Source organism: Macaca nemestrina, chromosome 1 (genome assembly GCF_043159975.1).
Source record: "Macaca nemestrina isolate mMacNem1 chromosome 1, mMacNem.hap1, whole genome shotgun sequence".
Classification (NCBI taxonomy): Eukaryota; Metazoa; Chordata; class Mammalia; order Primates; family Cercopithecidae; genus Macaca; species Macaca nemestrina.
In genome coordinates, this window is record NC_092125.1 from 70,471,529 (window position 1) to 70,493,111 (window position 21,583).

General features: G+C 37.4%; 1 protein-coding gene across 6 annotated transcripts in view; it reads left to right on the forward strand.

The window, feature by feature from the left end:
• The window catches only part of LOC105493556 (protein phosphatase 2 regulatory subunit B'alpha), a 74,233-nt gene that overhangs the window by 11,321 nt on the left and 41,329 nt on the right, over positions 1-21,583 (forward strand). Inside the window, exon 1 of one of the 6 annotated variants that reach the window (XM_071080147.1) lies at positions 13,041-13,092. The exons of the other annotated variants lie outside the window; for them this stretch is intronic. Within the exon in view, the coding sequence (XP_070936248.1) occupies positions 13,056-13,092 (37 nt within the window). The 5' untranslated portion in view covers positions 13,041-13,055. Of the gene's footprint in view, positions 1-13,040; positions 13,093-21,583 lie in introns of those variants that run through there. 6 annotated transcript variants of the gene reach the window in all.

Consider the following 21,583-nt stretch of genomic DNA (forward strand, 5'->3'; position numbering starts at 1 on the left):
GGTGAGTAGAAATTGTAAAAGCTGAATGAGTAAGTCTTTAGACTATAGTCTTTAGTCTAACTAAAGACTAAGACTAAATCTATAGACTATAGTCTTTAGACCTTTAGACTATAGGTGCTGGGCAAGTAAGCCAGTATTGAATGTAGATTTTTCTAAGACCCATTAAAGCAAGGGATTTTTGTTTCTTAAATTCTTCTGATATAAAAATGCTTCATTGATCTTCTTTGAGGTCTTCTTTTTAGCACTGTCCTCTCTCTCCTTTTTAGGTAACCTAAAGTTTTTCTCAAAAAAATATGAGAGCATTTGTTTTATGAATGAGTACTGAGAAATAAGATGAAGTGAATTGTTAATCATTCAGCACATTTGTGTCACAGTTAGATTTTGGAGTCACCACTCAAAGTTATAATGATCTGTAATTAACTTGAAGAAATTATTGTAGATTATCAAGAACTGATTAGAATCTACTTATTTTTGCCTCTTTTGGAAATGTTCGGCATATTCTGGTCCCCTTTTACAGAAAGTTTTTGAAAACTTTTAAAAATACTCTTCCACATTAGCATAGTACTATCTTTCTGATCATTTCTTCTCAATTTGAGAGAGGAAAAAAGTTAGGTAAAGATAACAGAGTTGGAAATAAAAGTCAATTGGGTTAATCTACCACTTGACTGATTTTATTCTTCCACTAAAACTTCCAGACAAGCTGAAATTAAAGTTAGATATCATCTCCTCAAATAGTTTTCCACATGCATTTGTGCTTCCAGTGAATGAACCAACCTAATTTTGAATCCAGAGTGAACATAAAGTAGCAAATATAACAATGAAGTGCTTTTAAGATGCATTTATTTCCCACAGTCATATTGCCTTCATAAGACTTTTTTTTTTTTTTTTTTTGTCTTTTTTTTCGAAACAGGGTCTTGCTCTGTCCCCCAGGCTGGAGTGCAGTGATTTGATCTCCGCTCACTGCAACCTCCACATCCTGGGTTCAAGCAGTTCTTCTGCCTCAGCCTCCCGAGTAGCTGGGATTACAGACTCCTGCCACCACAACCGGCTAATTTTTGTATTTTAGTAGATACAGGGTTTTGCCCTTTTGGCCATACTGGTCTCGAACCCCTGACCTCAAGTGATCTGCCTGCCTCTGCCTCCTAAAGTGCAGGGATTACAAGTGTGAGCCACTGCACCCGGCCCATAAGAAATTTTGATTATTCATGTAGGAAAGGTAAAAATAACTCAGCCTTCACCTAGCTGCCATGTATCTAGTCATTGGTTTTGGTACTTCATCTGTTTTGATAATCTATTTTTAATTTGGATCACCTGGATACTCTCTGTATATTTTTAAGAACTAATTTGTTTAAGATCTAGAGAAGTAACTTCTATAGAACAGAAATGACTATTTTAGGTTATAATACAATACTTGCTGTGAGTCATAAGCGAATCTCAGTTTTCATGGTTTTCTAAAATAAACTCATTTAAAGAATATGTAATGGGAAGTGTCATATTTTAAACTACCCCATTATGTATTATTTTTGTAAAAACTTATAGACTCACTGTTAAAACAACTCAAAGGAGAATCTTACAATGGTAGAAAGTAAAAATTCCCACCCAGAGGAAATCTCTTTTAAATTTTTGAGCATCTTCTCATATTTACCCATGAGTGGGATCATACTGTGTGTATTGTTCAATAGCCTATTATTTTCTGTTAATAGAATATTACAAATAGCAAATTTCTGAATGAAAAATATTAGAATCAATTTAGAATTGTTTGTGAATAAAGTTTTTATTTCTGGAAATACTGAACCAGCTCATTTGAAACCTTGGTTATAAGTTTCTTATGTTTAAAGGAAAGGAAATAATTTCTAAGAGTACTAGTATTTAATTTCATGGAGATTATGTGTGAATCTCTTGGAAAATCCAATTTAAAGAATGTGCCATTTTAAAATATGTATATAATACTTTATGTAATTTTCAGGGTTCTTGGATTTCCCCACCACCACCATCCCAAAGCCCATCTATGCTGATGGTAGAAGGAAGTGGGACATCTGTAGAGCTTAGGTTCTGCTCTAGAGAATTGAACACCTTGTTTGTTTTTGTTTGTTTGTTTGAGACAGGGTCTCGCTCTGTCACCCAAGCTAGATTGCAGTGGTGCAATCTTCTCACTGCAACTTCTGCCTTCTGGGTTCAAGCAATTCTCCTACCTCAGCCTTCTGAGAAGCTGGGATTACAGGTGCGAGCCATCACGCCTGGCTGATTTTTGTATTTTTAGTAGAGACAGGGTTTCGCCATGTGGGCCAGTCTGGTCTCGAAATCCTGACCTCAAGTGATCTGCCCACATTGACCCCGCAAAGTGCTGGGATTACAGGCGTGATCCACCATGCCCAGCCCAGTTAATTTTTTGAAATAAAAAATAGCAGTAGTTGCGGATATACTTGCATTTGAATGGTAATTGATTAAAGCATGGAAATATTTATGTTCTTGAAAGTTTTAGTATTGTAGGGGTTTTCTTAAAATAATGCATACATTTATATATTAGAACATTATCAAACTGGTAGTGCGTATGTGTTCAAATTTCCTAAAATGTGATGTCTACAATTTTTTTCCCACCATTTTCAATTTTAATGAAATCACAGAACCTTAATAAGTCATATTTAGTCACAGTGCTGTGAATCATTTGTTAATAAACATTTCCATTGTTACTTTATAATAGCCTGCTCTCTAAAGTTTCAAATAAAAGCTGATTTTAGATTTTTAGTTATTAATGTTCTAGGGGTATTGCCAAAAAAAGCTACATGTCCTATATTCTGTGCCAGTTTCTTAAATTAGAATCTTGGATTGCATCCTCAGCGTGTCACTGTAGTGGTATTGCTGGGTTGCTATGATACAGTGCTTGTTCTATAATTTGTAGCATGAATCCTATATGAGATCTTACTTTAGATTTCAAGTATGTTAGCAGCAGTAATTAGGGATGTTTTCCTCTATGGAAAATTATAGCTATAAAATTATTATTTGTTACAAATGATACCTGCTACTTCGAATTATTTATCATTAAATGTAGAGAATTAACAATGGACAACTTGAAATAACTTGGTTGTCACCTCAGAAGTTTATTTTATCACTGACTTAATGAAGATGGGCAAGAAAAGGAAGGCTTTATGATAATGAATATATTAAAATTTCAATGTTCTACTTGGTATTTGAAATCTTGAGAGAAATGAATAGAGATTAGGTTTTCTGGAAAGATGCATTTGAAACAGTACAAGCAAAACCGCATTACAGGGGGAAAACTACAAATTATCTTACTGTATGGTATTAAAAAAAATTCGGTTAACTGTTCTTAAAACCAGCCCTCTGTGGTCATCTTAATAAGTTATTATTACTACCTCTTTTTCATTTTATGTGTTGGTTTTGGGATTTCATTTACATGTTCCTTGAAAATTTTTATTAATCTAATTTAGTATTATAAGTTATAGGCAGCATAAAGACAAAACTAGTGGATTCTATGTATGTGTTGTGTAGACATTGGTGGTGGAATGAAGTTTATGTGATTATTGGTCAGTGGCATTGCTGCAATTGATCTTTAAACTTTTACTGTCTCTCAGCAATGTTTTGGATATTTGATATGAAAGTATTTTAGAGACCAGAACTGGACTAAATTTTTTAAACAGCTCTATTGAGATATAATTCATATACCATGTAATTCCCCATTTAAAGTATACAATTCCATGGCTTTTAGTATATTCACAGACATGTGCAGCTACCACCACGGTCAATTTTAGAATAGTTTCATCATCTCAAAAAGAAATCTCATGCCCTTTAACTATCACCCCCTCTTCCTTTCGGGATTCCCTGAGCAACCGTTAATTTACTTTCTGTCTCTAGATTTCCCTATTCTGGACATTTCATGTAAATGGAGTATTATAGTATGTGGTCTTTCATAATATACTTCTTTCATTCACTTTGCATAATGTTTTCAAGGATTTATTCATGTTGTAGCATGTGTTAGGACTTCATTCCTTTTTATGGCTGAATAATATTCTATCGTATGGTTATACCATGTTTTATTTATCCATTCCTCAGTTGATAGACATTTCAGTTCTTTCTACTGTTTGGTTGTGAATAATGCTGCTGTGAACATTTGTATACAAGTTTTTGTGTGGACATATGTTTTCATTTCTCTTGAGTATACATGTGGGAGTGAAACTGCTTGGTCATAAGGTAATTCTGGGCTTAGTCACTTGAGAAATTGCCACAGTTTTTTCCATAGTGGCTGCACTATTTTACACTCCCACTTGTGGTATATGAGGGTTCTCATTGCTCCACATCCTTACCAGTACTTCTTATTTTGACTTTCTGATTATAGCCATCCTAATGAATGTGAAGTAGTATCTCCTCGTGGTTATGATTTGCATTTCCCTAATTACTAATGATGTCAAGTGTCTTTGAACATGCTTATTGGCCATTTGTATATCTTCCTTGGAGAAATGGCTCTTTAGATCCTTTGCCCACTTTTGAATTGTTATTTGTCTTTTTATCGAGTTGTAAAAATTCTTTATATATCCTGATATAAGTCCCTTGTGTCTTTTCACTTTCTTGGTGGTATCCTTTGAAGCACAAATGTTTTACATTTTGATTAAGTCTAAATTCTCTTTTTTCTTGTTACTCATGCTTTTGGAGTCATTTTCTAAGGATCTTTTCCCAAATATGAGGTTATGAAGATTTACCCCTATTTTTCTCCTAAGAATTTTATAATTTTAACCTTTACATTTAGGTCTTTGGCCATTTTGAGTTAATTTTTATATAGGGTAAGACGTAAGGATTCAAATTCATTCTTTTGCATGTAGTTATCACATTTATCTCCGCACCACTTGTTGAAAATACTTCTTTCCCCATTAGATGATCTTGGCCTTTTTGTTGAAAATTAGCAGATGGTTTTATTTCTGGATTCTCAATTCTGTCCCATTGATCTATATGTCTGTTCTTGTGTCAGTACCACACTGTCTTGACTACTTGTTTTATGTAGTAAGTTTTGAAATGTGATAGTGTGAATCTTCCTACTTTGTTTTTCTTTTTCAGGATTGTTTTGGCTGTTATTGGGTTACTTATAATTGCAAAGGTTAGGTTTCCAATTTAAGATCTTTTGTTCTTTCTTATATAGACATTTACAGCTATATCTTTCTAAACACCCTTAAATTTTGGTTGTTATGTCTTCATTTTCATTTGTCTTAATGTATGTTTTATTTTCTTTTAGGTTTCTTCTTTGACCCATTAGTTGTTTAAGAATCATTGAATTTCCAAATATTTTTGAATTTCCCAAAAATGTTTTAACTTCTATTTTTTAAGAGAAGGGGTTAACCAGGGTGCGGTGGCTCACGCCTGTAATCCCAGCACTTCAGGAGGCCAAGGCAGGCGGATCACCTGAAGTCGGAAGTTCAAGACCAGCCTGACCAACATGGAGAAGCCCCATCTCTACTAAAAATACAAAATTAGCTGGGGTGGTGGCACATGCCTGTAATCCCAGCTACTTGGGAGGCTGAGGCAGGAGAATCTCTTGAACCCAGGAGGTGGAGGTTGAGATGAGCCGAGATCACGCCATTACACTCCAGCCTGCACAACAAGAGCAAAACTCTGTCTCACAAAAAAAATAGAGAGATGGGGTCTCACTATGTTGCCCAGGCTTGAGTGCAGTGACTGTTCACAGATGCTATAATAGTACGCTGTGGCCTCTTAACTCCTGGCCTCAAAGGGATCCTCATTGCCTCAGCCTCTCAAGTAACTGAGCCTATAGGTTCATGCTACCAAGCCCCGCCCCAGGTTTTTTTTTTTTTTTTTTTTTTTTTTGAGATGGAGTCTCTGTTGCCCAGGCTGGAGTGCAGTGGCATGATCTCGGCTCACTGCAACCTCCACCTTCCAGGTTCAAGCGATTCTCCTGCCTCAGCCTCCTGAGTAGCTGGGACTGCAGGCACACGCCACCATGCCTGGCTAATTTTTGTATTTTTAGTAGAGATGGGGTTTCACCATGTTGGCCAGGCTGGTCTCAATCTCCTGACCTCGTGAGCCACCCACCCCTGCCTCCCTGAGTGCTGGGATTACAGGCGTGAGCCACCATGCCCCGCCCCCAATTTTTTAATGTTACTGATTTCTAGCTTTATTCCTTTGTGGTCAGAGAACATAGTTTGTATTTCTGTTCTTTTGAAATTTTTGAGGTTTTACTATCTGGTATGTGGTCTGGTCTGTCCTGGGGAATGTACCATATGCGCTTGAGAATATATATTCTCCTGTTGTTGGGTGGAGTGTTATATAGTGAGTATAAATTCTATAGTGTTCCATAGACACCTGTTAGGTGTAGTTAATTCATGTATGTTCAAAGTTTTCTGTCTCTTCATTGATCTTCCACCTAATTGTTCTATCCATTATTGAAAGGAGGTGTTGAAGGCTTCAACTATTATTGCTTTTGAATATTCTGTTTCTCTCTTTGTTTCTGTCAGTCTTTCTTCATATATTTTGGTACTGTGTTAGTAGGTGCAAATATGTTTATAATTGTTACCCTCTTCCTGAGAGACTGACCCTTCCATCATTACAAAATGACGCTCTTTAGATATGAGATAAAGAGTATATTTATATAATGATATTTATATCTAAGTAAGATCTAAGGATGAAAAATAATATATATTCAAACAACCACAAGAAAACTGAAGTGGCTATACTAATGTTAGGAATAATGCTCAAAATCCTAAGGAAATTGAATACTTGAACAAAGGATTCTTAGCAAAGCAATTTTACTTATGTGCAGAGGGGTGGCTCCCTGGCCAGTTGCCATGAGAGCACACCTGAACAAAGGGGCAACAAAGAGCCTTTATTCCTGACGCAAGTCCTGCCCCTGTACCCTTTCCCCATTGGCCGGGGTTGGGTCGTACAATCTAAACTAATCCTGGTTGGCTAAACGTTTTATTTTTTTTTAGATAGGGTGGGCACGTAAAGGAAAGTGGAGGGAACAGGGGAAGGGGTGTCTGTAATGAGCCAGAAAGTTAGTCCTCCTTCCAAATAAGGAAAGGAATGTGAGCTGGTACTGATAACTCTTTGTGGTGTGGAGGGCCTGGGCATTTAACAAAGGCAAGAAGGGAAAAGAAGAAAAAAGGAGAAAAATTGAGTGGGAGGTAACTATGAATTAAAGAATAAAAGATTAATCAGATTATTTGAAGAGAAACCTCATCATATCCCACACTAATATTAAACAAAACAGACTTTAAAAATATATATAGTTTGATATATATCCATGTCTGTGTAAGATATAAGAGACAAAAGTTTTTAAAGTCTGTTTTGTCTGTATATGTCAAACAGTTACCTATTTTTTAAAGTCTATTTTATCTAATATTGGTATAGCCATTCCAGCTTTCTTGTGGTTGTTTGCATGATATATTCTTCATCTTTTTATTTTCAATCTACTTGTATTTTTAAATTTAAATTGTATCTTCTGGAGACTTAGATCATTTTTAAAAAATTCAGTTTGACAGTCTCTACCTTTTGATGGGCTTGGTTAATCCATTTACTTTTATTTATTTATTTATTGTTTGAAATGGAGTCTCGCTCTGTCTCCCAGGATGGAGTGCAGTGGCACAGTCTCTGCTTACTGCAACCTCTGCCGACAGGGTTCAAGCGGTTCTCCTGCCTCAGCCTCCCGAGTAGCTGGGCTTACAGGTACCTGCCACTATGCCTGGCTCATTTTTTTTGTAGTTTTTAGTGGAAACGGGATTTCGCCATCTTGGCCAGGCTGGTCTTGAAATCCTGACCTCGTGATCCACCTGCCTGGGCCTCCCAAAGTGCTGGGATTACAGGTGTGAGTCACCGCACTCCTCCGGTTAATCCATTTACACTTAATGTAGTTGTTCATATAGTTGGATTTATGTCTGCCATTTTACTTTTCGTTTTCTCTGTACCTCATGTCTTTTTTTGTTCTGTATTTTTTTTTCTATTTTATTGTATTCTTTTTCTGTTTTCCTTAGTATTAAGTGAATGTTTTCTAATGCAGCATTTAAACTTGTGTAATGATTATTTTTCACTACATATTTTTGAGAGTTTTTTTTTTTTTTTTTTTTTTTTAGTGGTTGCCCTTAGGTTTATTATATACATCTTAACTTGTTAGAATCAGCTTCAAATTTATACAGGCTTTGTTCCAGTGAGATGTAGAATCATTATTCCTATATACCTCTATTTCCTTTCCTCCTTTTTTGTGATATTAGTGTTATATAATATCTATTAATGTTACAACCCCGAGCATATATTGTTATAATTATTACTTTACCATCAGTAGTTATTTCTTCTTTTTTTTTCTTTTTGAGACGGAGTCTCGCTCTGTTGCTCAGGCTAGAGTGCAGTGGCGCGATCTCGGCTCACTGCCAGCTCCGCCTCCTGGGTTCACGCCATTCTCCTGCCTCAGCCTCTGGAGTAGCTGGGAATACAGGTGCCCGCCACCACGCTCAGCTAATTTTTTGTATTTTTAGTAGAGACGGGGTTTCACCGTGTTCGCCAGGATGGTCTCGATCTCCTGACCTTGTGATCCGCCCGTCTCGGCCTCCCAAAGTGCTGGGATTACAGGCTTGAGCCACCGCGCCCGGCCTGATATTTCTTTAATGTAGCACAACTTTCCTCCCATCTCCTCGTTTGTGCTGTTATTAGCAAATACATTATATTTCTATATATTAACCGTCCAACGATACATTATATAATACTATTTTATGTAATGGCTGTTAAAATCAGGTAAGAGAAGAAAGAAAACTAGGCATTTATAATGTACTTTATAATTACATAATTACCTTTACTGGTGCTGTTTTTAAATATAGATTTCAAACTATCATTGGTGGTCATATGCTTTGAGTCTGAAGGAAATCCTTTAGTGTTTCTTATAAGGTAGACCAGCTAGCAAAACATTCTCCGTTTTTATTTATTTAGGAATGTCTTCATTTTGCCTTCTTTTTTTTTTTTTTTTTTTTTTGAGATGGAGTCTCTCCTCTCTGTCGCCCAGGCTGGAGTGCCGTGGCGCAATCTTGGCTCACTGCAAGCTCCGCCTCCCGGGTTCACACCATTCTCCTGCCTCAGCCTCCTAAGTAGCTGGGACTACAGGCGCCAGCCACCACGCCCAGCTAGTTTTTTGTACTTTTTAGTAGAGACAGGGTTTCACCGTGTTAGCCAGGATGGTCTCGATTTCCTGACCTCGTGATCCGCCCGTCTCAGCCTCCCAAAGTGCTGGGATTACAGGCGTGAGCCACCGTGCCCGGCCTTTGCCTTCATTTTTTAAAGATTTAAATACTTTTCGAGATAAGGTCTCACTCTAGTGCCCAGGCTGGAGTGCAGTGGTGCAATCTTGGCTCACTGCAACCTCTACCTCTCGAGCTCAAGTTATCTTCTTGCCTCAGCCTCTAAGAAGTTATCTTCTTGCCTCAGAATATCTGCCACCACACCTGGCTAATTTTTGTATTTTTTGTAGAGACAGGGTCTCAACTGTTGCTCAGGCTGATCTTGAGCTCCTGAGCTCAAGCAGTCCAGCTGCCTCAGCTCCCAAGCCTTCAGTTTTGAAAGATCGTTTTATTGGATACAGGATTTTTGGTAACAGTTTTTTTTTTCTTTGAGCATTTTGAATATGTTATTCCACTGTTTTCTGGCCTCAGTTGTTTTTGCTAAGAAGTTAGTTGTTAATCTTAGCCCTTGAAAGTAACTAGTTGTTTTTCTCTTGCTGCTTTCAAGGTTTTCTCCTTGTCTTTGACTTTCATCATTTTTACCGTGATGTTTATTTGTGGATCTTGTTGAGTTTATCCTTCTTGGAGTTTCTTGTGTTAGGTTTGTGTTATTCAATACATTATGTTGGTACACTTTTTTTTTTTTTTTTTGAGATGGAGTCTTGCTCTGTTGCCCAGGCTGGAGTACAGTAGCATGATCTTGGCTCACTGCAACCTCTGCCTCCCAGATTCAAGTGATTCTCCTGCCTCACCCTCCTGAGTAGTTGGGACTACAGGCACCTGCCACCATGCCTGGCTAAGTTTTGTACTTTTAGTAGAGATGGGGTTTTGCCATGCTGGCCAGGCTGGTCTCAAACTCCTGACTTCAGGTGATCCTCCCGCCTTGGCCTCCCAAAGTGCTGGGATTACAGGCGTGAGCCACCACACCCGGCTGTATGTTGTTACACTTAATGGTGTCCTACAGGTCTCTGAATCTGTTCATTTTTCTTCATTCTTTTTTCTTTCTGTTCTTCAGATTGCATAATTTCTATTGATGTATTTTCAGGTTCCCCAATTCTTTCTAATGCCAGTTCGCATCTCCTCATGGGTCCCTTTAGTTTATTTTGCTGTTATGTTTTTCAACTCCAGGATTTGCATTTGATTCCTTTTTTTTTTTTTTTTTGTAAATTCTATCTCTTTATGATATGCTCTATTTGATGTGACATTGTCATCGTACCTTTCTTTACTGTTTAATCATAGTTTAGTTCTTTGAACATATTTATAATGACTACTTTAAAGTCATATGTTATGTTAAATCCAACATATGGTCACTCTCACAAGCAGGTTCTACAACCTTCTTTTTTTCTGGCACATGGGTTATACTTTTCCTGTTTCTTTGTCCATTTTGTTATTAACTGGACATTTAAAATAACAGGTATCCAACCTTTTGGCTTCCCTGGGCCGCATTGGGAGAATTGTCTTGGGCCACACATAAAATACACTAACACTAACAATAGCTGACGAGCTAAAAGAAAAAAAACAGTCCATGCATAATTTTTGTGATACCCACCACCACAGATAAGCAAAAAGGTCCTCGCATCCTAAGGGTTGGACTCGGCTGTTTTAAATAATATATGGTAGCAAGTCTGGGTATCAACCTTGTTATTGTCACTTGTTTATTTGTTTAGTGACTGGGTGTAGTTTTCCCCCATACGTTGTAAAGCCTCTGATCTTGTTCCTCAGAGAGGTACAGCTTTGGATATGCCCAGGCACCTTGGGATGACAGTGGTTTTGGCAGGGTTCTCTTTGTCTTTTCCTGACCATACTGCCAGCTGTTAAGTTCCATTGATTTTCAGCTGATTCTCAATTGTTTTCAATAATGCTTTGGGGCACACATTGTTCTATGGATTAATCCAATCAAATCCAGGCTCCTTTGAAGGAATAGTTCCCAAGGTCAGTGTGTGGTGATATTTGTTCTAACATCCACACTGCTGGGTTTTATTTTTATTTTTTATTATTTTTTATTTTTTTGGTCTCTCCTGAAAAATAGCCTACAGTTTAGTCTGTATCCTCATTGAATTTACAAATTTCACCATTATCTTTCACCAAAACCTCCACTGTTTTTAAGAGTACCCTTAGGCTTGAACTTTTTTTTTAATGCCCTGTTGTAAAGAAGTCAGTTGTTCTGAGAAAAGATGAAGAGCTAACTGTTTTATGGCCTACTTCTCCCCCCAGGCAAAATCTCTAGAGTCAAGGCTCTGAGTTAGGGGTGGGGACAATAGTATGCTTCTCTCTGAAACCCTGCTTTAGGAGCAGTTGGGGAAAGTGGGGGCAGTAGCCTGAGGTCTTTTTGGCTTGCCTCTTCCAGTGTGGAATCACCACTTTATAGGCCAGAGCAAAGGTAATTGAGGCCTCAGTATTTTTTAGCAGTGTTGCACAAAAGTTAGAGCCTCTGCCCCATGCGTGGAGGTTGGGCAGAAGAAAGGAGGCCTGCCTTTCAGATGCACTTGTCTAGAACTTATCCTTAGCAACAATAAGTAGCTGTGGAAAGGATGAGAAATGCTGATATGTCCTACTCCTTACCTAAAGATGTCTGGGAGCTAGAAGTAGAGGAGGATCCCTGTGTTCTCGGCTGCCTTTCTACATAGCAGAGCCAAGGGGGAAGGAGCAGTCTTGGTTAAAATATAGTCATGTGCTGCATAACGATGTTTTGGTCCATGATGTGGTATATAGGATGGTGGTCCCATAATATTACAATGGAGCTGAAAAATTCCTATCCCCTAGTGATGTAGCTTTAGCTCATAGAACAAGGTGTGACTCACGTGTTTATGGTGATGCCAGTCTAAAAAAACCAACTGCACTATCATATAAAAGTATATATACATATACAATTATGTACAATACATAATACTTGATAATAAATGTTACTGGCTTATGTATTTATTATACTATTTTTTATCATTATTTTAGAGTGTACTCCTTCTACTTATTTAAAAAAAAAGTAAAAAAAAAGTTAGCTGTAAAACAGCCTCAGGCAGGCCCTTCAGGAGGTTTTCTAGAAGATGTGGAGATGAGACAGTGATGTGGATGATCCTGATCGTCTGTAGGCCTAAGCCAATATGTGTTTGTGTCTTAGTTTTTAACAAAAAAGTTTGAAAAGTTAAAAAGTCTGAAAAATAGAAAAAAGCTTATAGACTACTGATAGAAAAAATATTTTTATACAGCTGTACAGTGTGTGTGTTTTAAGCTATGTTATTGCAAAAGAGTAAAAAAGCTAAAATTTTAAAGTTTATATAAAGTAAAAAAGTTACAGTAAGCTAAGGTTATTATTGGAGAAAGAAAATGTTTTAAATAAATTTAGGGTAGCCTAAGTATACAGTTTATAGAGTCTGTAGTAGTGTGCAATAATGTCCTAGGCCTTCACATTCACTTACCACTTACTCCTCCAGAGCACCTTCCAGTCTTGTAAGCTCTATTCATGTTAAGTGCCATTTTTAAATCTTTTATACCATATTTTTTATCATACCTTTCTATATTTGGATACACTTACAAATTGCCTATAGTATTTAGTATAGTAGCATGCTTACAGGTTTGTAGCCTAGGAGTCGTAGGTTCTACCATATAACCTAGGCGTGTAGTAGGCTGTGCCATCTAAGTTTGTGTAATACATTCTGTGATGTTCACACAATGATGAAACCGCCTGAGGATGCATTCTCAGAATGTATTTCTGTCGTTTTAAGTGATGCATGACTGTACCATTAGCTCTTGCTATTCTAACCAAATTTTCATAGATATTCCTGAATAAATGGTTTTTTGCTGTTTGCCCTTAGGACCATTTCAGAGGCTATAAAAATGGCTGTTTTAAACATAACTTCTATCAGTTTCCCTGGTGAGTAGGTCTGTGGAACTTCTCACCTTGTCTTGTCAGAAGTTGATATCCCTCTGGACTACAATGTTAGCTTTTTTTTGTAGTAATAATTAGTACGTTCGCCTTATTTAGGACTTCATAGCTTTCAGGTACATAATCATGCGAATAAATCTGAAAACCTAAGAGGAAATGGGAAAATTCCTTGAAATAAACAGCTTTCTGAAACGGACACAAGAAGAAACAAAAATCTGAATAGTTGCATACCTATTTGACTGATTCCTAATTTAAAACCCCAAGAGGGAAATTACAAGAAAATTATAGACCAACATCCCTTATGAACATAGTTTTTTTTGTCTTTTTTTTTTGTTTTTTGTTTTTTTGAGATGGAGTCTCTCTCTGTCCCTCAGGCTGGAGTGCAGTGGCGTGATCTCGGCTCACTAAAGGTTCCACCTCCCGGGTTCACGCCATTCTCCTGCCTCAGCCTCCCGAGTGGCTGGGAGTACAGGTGCCCGCCACCACGCCCGGCTAATTTTTTTGTATTTTTAGTAGAGACGGGGTTTCACTGTGTTAGCCAGGATGGTCTCGATCTCCCGACCTCGTGATCTACCCGCCTCTGTCTCCCAAAGTGCTGGGATTATAGGCGTGAGCCACCACGCCCAACTTGAACAATAAAGTTGTATACAAAATATTAACAAATTGAATTTGAAATATATAAATAGAATGCAATATTTTGATCATGTGGGATTTATGCCAGGAATACAAGGCTGGTTTTACATTAAAAAAAGTTTTGTTACATAAATAGAATAAAATAAAAAGTATCACTTCAACATAAATAGAGAAAATAGAAAGTTCCTTCTCTGTATAGTTGCCTTCTCTTTAATACTTTTCTATGCAAATCCTAGCCACCTCAGTAGCCCTATCTGTAGTCTTTATTTTGCTCATTAAATCTGCTTGTTCTTTTAGGGATTTTTTTTTCCTGTGCCTTCTCTCTTCTGGAGAGCCCTAGCAGGTAGGAAGCTGGTGTGATTGTGGGGCTTTGTTTTCCTTCCCACAGGGATCACAGTCCTCTACTGCCTGTTTCCAGCATCTGAAAACTATTGTTTTATATATTTTGTTCAGTTTTTAGTAGTTTACAGTGGGAAGGTTAGTCTTCTGGAAGAAGTCTTGCCCACACTTTTTGTCATTCTTACCCAATAGGTATAAAGTGATGTATGACATTTCATGTATAAATTCATGTATACCGTTCATACATACTTACATTTTTTTGGTTACCAGTGTGGTTGAATATCTTTTCATATGCTTATCAGTCATTTATGTTTCATGTGACCTTTTTTTCCTATAGATTTTGTTTTTTTTCTTAATGATTTGTAGGTGTTCTTTTGTACACTCTGTATACCAATTTCTTGTCCACATTTAATTTTTTAGTTCTCTTGGGACTAATTTTTGTGTGTGAAGGGTCTAATTTTAATTTTTTTCATATGAGTAGTTGGAATAATTTATTGAATTTTAAATATTTCCTACTGCCTTTTTTTTTTTTTTTTTAAAACACCAACCCTATTATATACTAACCTTTTGTATGTGTATGCTGGCATGTTTCTAAGTGCCTTATTTTTTTTTCCTCAGTGGTCTGTAAATTCCTGCACAATACCATGTGGTTTTAATTACTAAATGTGGTAAGATGACTCTTCCCTTCTTCATCTTCTTAAAAATCATCTTGGCTATTCTTTTTCACTTTATTTTTCCAGGCGCATTTTTAAGAACAACTCTAATGGTTCCACCAAAATACCCTATTGAGAATTTAATCTGAATTGTGTTCCTTGTATAGATTCATTGGGGGAAAACATTGATTCTTCTCACCCATGAATATAGTATATCTCCATTTATTTATCTCTTTAATACATTTCAAGAATGTTTTATAATTATATTCATAAGAGCCTTGCTTGTTTTTCATTAGACTTCTCAGATTCATTGCCCTTGGAACACAGTCACCATATTAGGAGGGAGCTCAGACCGCATGGAGAGGTTATATGTTGGAGGTTCTGGTACTAGCCCCAGGTAGTCTGTCAGTCAAAAGCCATCAACTACCAGACATATGAGTGATTTAGCCTTCTCAGAATTCCATCCTCTAGCTTTCTAGTCCTTTAGCTGAGGCCTTAGACATCATGGAGCAGAGATAAGGTATTCCTGTTCTGTCCTTTCTGAATCGCTGACACAAATTGAGAAAGGTAGTGTTTTGTTTTGTTTTGTTTTGTTTTAAATTAAGATGGGTTCTTGCTTTGTTGCCCAGGCTAGAGTGCATGATCACAGCTTACTGCAGCTTCAACCCTCTGGCCTCAAGTGATCCTCCCACTTCAGCCTCCAAGTAGCTGGAACTACAGGTGTGTGCCATCAAGCCTAATTTTTTTTTTTTTTTTTGAGATGGAGTCTCGCTGCGATGCCCAGGCTGAAGTGCAGTGGCTCAGTCTCTGCTCACTGCAACCTCCGCTTCCCGGGTTCAAGCTATTATCCTGCCTCAGCCTCCTGAGTAGCTGGGACTACAGGCACATGCCACCATGCCTGGCTAATTTTTTTTTGTATTTTAGTAGAGATGGGGTTTCACCATATTGGCCAGGTTGGTCTCAACTCCTGACTTGAAGTGATCTGCCCGCCTCAGCCTCCCAAAGTGCTGAGATTACAGGCATGAGCCACTGTGCCCAGCCAAGTCTGGCTAAATTTTAAATTTTTTGTAGAGACAAGTTCTCGCTATGTTGCCCAAGTTGGTCTTCAGCTCCTGGGCTCAAGCAGTTCTCCTGCCTCAGCCTCCCAAAGTGTTGGGATTACAGGCATAAGCCACCACGCCCAGCCCATTAATTGTTTTAAGCCGCAGAGTTTTGGGATAATTTGTTACTAAGAATAGAAAATGAATACCCCTGGCATCATTATGCTTATGATTTGGCTTGTTTTATAAGTTTCCTATGGGAACACATAATCAGAATATTCTAATATAGTATATGGGGAATAGTTTTTCATCCTGGATTAATAAATTGGTATTTATTACTGTTTTGTGAGCTTGGGGAATTTGTGTTATGTATGATTTTAAAAAACAGCTGAGTTTGTAAGGCAGAGGAATAGACTCAGACATTGAAAATTCATCATGAACACTAAGCTCCTTGGGAAACTGGACTTACTCTCTTTTGAGGGTATACTAACATCCCTGCATGGTTGAGAATGAGGTTTCATTTTGCGTGACATTTCTGTAGTCAGATATATGTTACACAGAGTTAAAACACCCAAACTTGTCTTGAAGACCTCTTAATTTAGTTGTACAGTCTTCCTAAGTAGGTTTCATAAATTGACATTCAAGAACATAATGTAAAACTTCTTTGCAGCATTTTCCTAAAGATTCTAATTTACTTCAAAAAATTCTCACAAAGTTTGCTAATATTGAATGAGTCATTGAAATAAGCCAGGCTATGTACTCAACTATATAGATTATTTCTCTGATATTTTCATTTTATGTAAATATGAAGTATACATACATCTCATTGTATTGTGCTTCACTTTATTGCATTTCCCAGATATTGTGGGTTTTATTTTTTTAAAACAATGGAAGGTTTTTGCAAACCTGCATTGAGCAAGTCTGTTGGTCCCATTTTTCCAATAGCATGTGCTAACTTTGTGTGTCTGTGTCACGTTTTGGAGATTCTCGCAATATTACAAACTTTTGCATTATTCTATCTATTATGGTCGTCTCCGATTAGTGATCTTTAATGTTACTATTGTAATTGTTTTGGGGTATCATGAACCATACCCATATAAGATGTCAAACTTAATCAGTAGGTATTGTTTGTGTTCTGACGGCTCCACCAACCAGCCATTTCCTGGTCTCTCTTCCTCTCCTTGGGCCTCCCTATTCCCAATGAAATACCTCTGCAATGGCTGCTAAGTGTTGAAGTGAAAGGAGAGTCTCACACCTCACTTTAAATCAGAAACTAGAAATGATTAAGCTTAGTGAGGAAGGCATGTTGAAAGCTGTGATTGGCCAAAAGCTAGGCCTCTTGTACCAAATAGCTAAGTTGTGAATGCAAAGGAAAAACTCTTGAAGGACATTAAAAGTGCTACTCCAGTGACCACATGCATGATAGGAAAGCAGAACAGTCTTACTGCTGATTTGGAGAAAGTTTGAGTGGTCTGAATAGAAGATCAAACAGCCATAACATTTCCTTAAGCCAAAGCCTAATCCAGAACATGTCTAAAAATGCCCTTCCTGAACCTCTGTACTTAATTGATAGTTGACTAGTTATAGAGTTCTAGACTGGCATTAGAATTCTAATAGGATAGCCCCATTATCTTCTGGCATGACTTTTTGCTGATAAGAAATTCCATGGATATTTAACCTCTGATTCCTTTGTGGATGACTTTTTTTTTTTTTTTTTTTTTTTAAATCTGAAAGCTTTTATTCTTCTCTCCTGGGCATCTGAATTTTCAGTGATGTGCTGAATTATCCCTTTGGGATCATGTTTTTCTCTGTATTTGGTTTTATGTCATGTTGTAGTTTTTCCTTGAATGTCTGGTGATCCTTTATTTTCCATTAATATGTATGGATAAACAAAAAATTACTGTAAGAGTTGGTTGGGGTTTATTGATTATCTGGTTTTGTTTAGAGTAATTGGTTAGGGAACTAGTTAAATGTTGGAATGTAGGAATCCTCCTCTGGCACTATTCAGTTTCGGTAGGGAAGAACCTTCTAATTTTCTTGCCTGAAGCATGAATGCTTGACTGTCTTTTGGAATGGGATGGTAGACTCTTCAGCAAATCCAGACTTTTATTTAATCCCCCATTTTAGTTCATGTCTTGATCCTTTCCTCTGTTTCACTAGATATTTCTTAATCTTGAACTAATCTGAAGTTCTGTAGGACCCTTGTCTGTATTCCCGCTAATCTGAAGTTTCTGTAGGACCCTTGTCTGTATTCCCCCTTCTTTTTATTCTAGGACGTGACTTCCTCTTAGTTTTGCCAGTTACCACTTCTCCACCTACTTTGAGTTTTCCCTGAAATTTGTTGAAGTCTCTTGCCTAAGGGCCTATTCTTCTGTTCTCTGTTACTGTGGGTTTTTATCTTTTTTTTTTTTTTTTGGTGGGGGGGTCTACTTTTATTTTAGAGAGAAGGAGAGAAAATAAACAAAATTGCCATTTTTAACTGATATGTACTGTGAATCTCTAATGGGTAACGATTTAGGATACAGCTTTTAAAGGAACATTTGATATTTCAAAAACAGTATTCTCATACTTGTTCACCTTACATTCTAGGTGGTTTAAGTCCTAGCTTCAGTACAAATTTGCTTTATGATCTTGGGCATGCTGTGTAGTGTGGGAACCTGAAGTACTTCACATATTGTAAAGCAATGGTTTTCAAACTCTTTTTGACTGTAAACTATAGTGAGAAATACATTTTACTTCACAACTTACATAATTCCATGACATAATATCCTTACGTGCAATGGACTCTGATTTTTTTTTTTTTAAACTCTGGTTGTGACCCACTAACTTGATCTTACTGCCCACCAATGGTGTGCAACCTACACTTTGAAAAACAGTATACTAGAGCAGTGTTTCTTAAAAATGTGAGCCAGGGCCAGGTTCAGTGGCTCATGCCTATATTCCCAGCATTTTAGGAGGCCAAGGCGGGCGAATCACAAGGTCAGGAGTTTGAGACCAGTCTGACCAAGATGGTGAAACCTCATCGCTACTAAAAATACAAAAATTAGCTGAGCGTGGTAGTGGCACCTGTAGTCCCAGGTACTTGGGAGGCTGAGGCAGGAGAATCACTTGAACCCGGGAGGCAGAGGTTGCAGTGAGCTGAGACTCAGTCTCAAAAAAAAAAAAAAAAAGTGTGAGCCAGATATATTTTCAAGTTGAGTATTGAAAAAAACGTAAGAATTTAGGAAAAACCTAGCAGGGCTTTTGTGAGTTTTAAAAGGTGTGTTAATAATCCTCCAAAGGTGAAATTCTGCCCTTCCCTAGAGTTATCTTGAGTCACCCTTGGCTTGAGGCCATGCAGGGATTTTTACAGTGTTGAGAATTATCTTTAGTGAGATCAAGTGGCAGTCATAATAAATTGAAATACAGTTTAAAATGTGCTTTAAAAACACATCTTTTAGCCAAATTTAAATTAATTATGTATTTAGCAAAGCAAAGCATATCTGTTTTTTTAAAAAGATAATTCCTAGATTGTGCAGTTTGTTGTACCTTTCATAATATTCATGCAGAGCTCTTTATATTGTGGATTTAGTGATATTTTTTAGAAGAATGCTGTTTTTAAATTTTATTTTTTATTTTTGGAAGAATGCTTTTAATAAATCCTAACTCTGATGCTGAAGAGATGACCACAAATTGATGCTGCAGGTTATTACATATATTAAGTAAGTGCGTAGTCAAATTTCCTTGAGGCAACACAAAGACTTAAGGCATTGGAAATGGTTAAATATGATATACCATGATAGTAGATAGTAGTCTGAATTGTTCCTTGGTAAATACTTGGGAAGACCAAAATACAGTTGGCCCTCCATATCTGTGGGTTCCACATCTGTGGATTCAACCAACCTTGGATCAAAAGTACTCCAGGGGAGGGAGGAAGAGTCTATACAGAATATGTACAGACTTTTTTCCAGCTCATTATTCCTTAGATAATATAGTATAACAACTGTTTACATAGCATTTACATTGTGTTAGGTGTAAGTAATATAGACATGATTTTAAAAAGTATACAGGAGGCTATGCATAGATAGGTTGATGGAAATACTAGACCATTTTACATGAGGGACTTGAGCATCCTCAGATTTTGGTATCCAGGGGAGTCCAGGAACTTGTCCCCATGGATAATGCAGATCAACTGTATACTTATAAGTTTACATGTAGGACATTCTCTTCATTTAAATAGAGGTCACTAGGACCTTAAATACGCATCCCTTATTTACTCATTTGTTTATACATTTTGGAAGAAATCAGCATCCATTTGAAACAGATATATGTCATCGGTTCAAGAAAACCTGGTTAAAATTGTCCCAACAAAACTTGGACCTCTTATAATAATTAAATTCAGAGTGACTGAGCAAACTACTGTGTTGTAGTACTCAGGGCATGATCCAAAAGTTACCTTGTCAGCCACAACTCTAGTTGCTGATGATGCAGCGCTGTAAGGTGGTGTGAATTTTTCCTGTGAACTTGTTTGTTTCTAAAGACGTTTTCATTTTTAAACCTTTAAGTGAAATTCTGATAGAAAATATCAGCATCTCTTGCAGGGAGAATGCCAGGTGAGCAAGCTGTCACCGTAGGAATCAGAATGGATGTTATCATCCGTAGTGAGAATGGCAAATGGATAATCAGCATCAGACCAATTGCCAGACTGAAACATCATTATGACAGACTTCATTTGCAAGAATTCTTAAAACGGAGAAGCTGAAGAATAAAGTGGCCAGTGCAGATATTGTCTGTGCTTTTTACATTTAACAGATTTATTATGTGTTCTTTTTCTTTTCTTTTTTTTTTGAGACAAAGTTTTGCTCTCGTTGCCTAGGTCGGAATGCAATGGTGTGATCTCAGCTCACTGCAACCTCTGCCTCCTGGGTTCAAGCGATTCTCCTGCTTCAGTCTCCCAAGTAGCTGGGATTACAGATGTGCACCACCACGCCCGGCTAATTTTTTGTATTTTTAATAGAGATGGGGTTTCACCATGTTGGCCAGGCTGGTCTCAAACTCCTGACCTCAGGTGATCCGCCCGTCTCAGCCTCCCAAAGTGCTGGGATTACAGGCGTGAGCCACCATGCCTGGCCTATGTGCTCTTTTTCTTACAGATTGTTACTCATGTTTATGAAATATAACAAGAAGATAGGCTGATCTTTTTTCAACCTATTTATATTTTCTGCTCTTTTTTCTTATGAGAAAATTCAGTGTTACTGTTTCACAAATGTACTAGAGTTGGGACATATTAAGCATCTACAAATGCAAAATATTTCGTAATTTTTTAAATAATGAAAACTATGATTACCATCTTTTCTTACAGGATAACTACCATAAAAATGTTTTTGACCTATATAAAAATGTTGCATGTCTTGAACCTACAAGTAGGCCAACCAGCAGTACATAACAGCAGCTTCTCTTCTCTCATTTAACCGTTTACAGTATGGCTTACTCTTCACAACTGTTTTACCTTAGCTGCCAAGAAACTTAGTAAAAACAAAAGCCCTTAAATATAGCAGTCAAATATCTTGTAAAGCTTTCTTGCATTTAATTAATTGTGATTTCATTTTTTTAATTTATTTTATTTTCTTTTTTTTTTTTTGAGATGGAGTCTTGCTCTGTTGCCCAGGCTGGAGTGCAGTGGCAGGATCTGGGCTCACTGCAAGCTCCACCTCCCGGGTTCACACCATTCTCCTGCCTCAGCCTCCTGAGTAGCTGGGACTACAGGCTCCCGCCACCACGCCCGGCTAATTTTTTTTATTTTTAATAGAGACAGGGTTTCACCGTGTTAGCCAG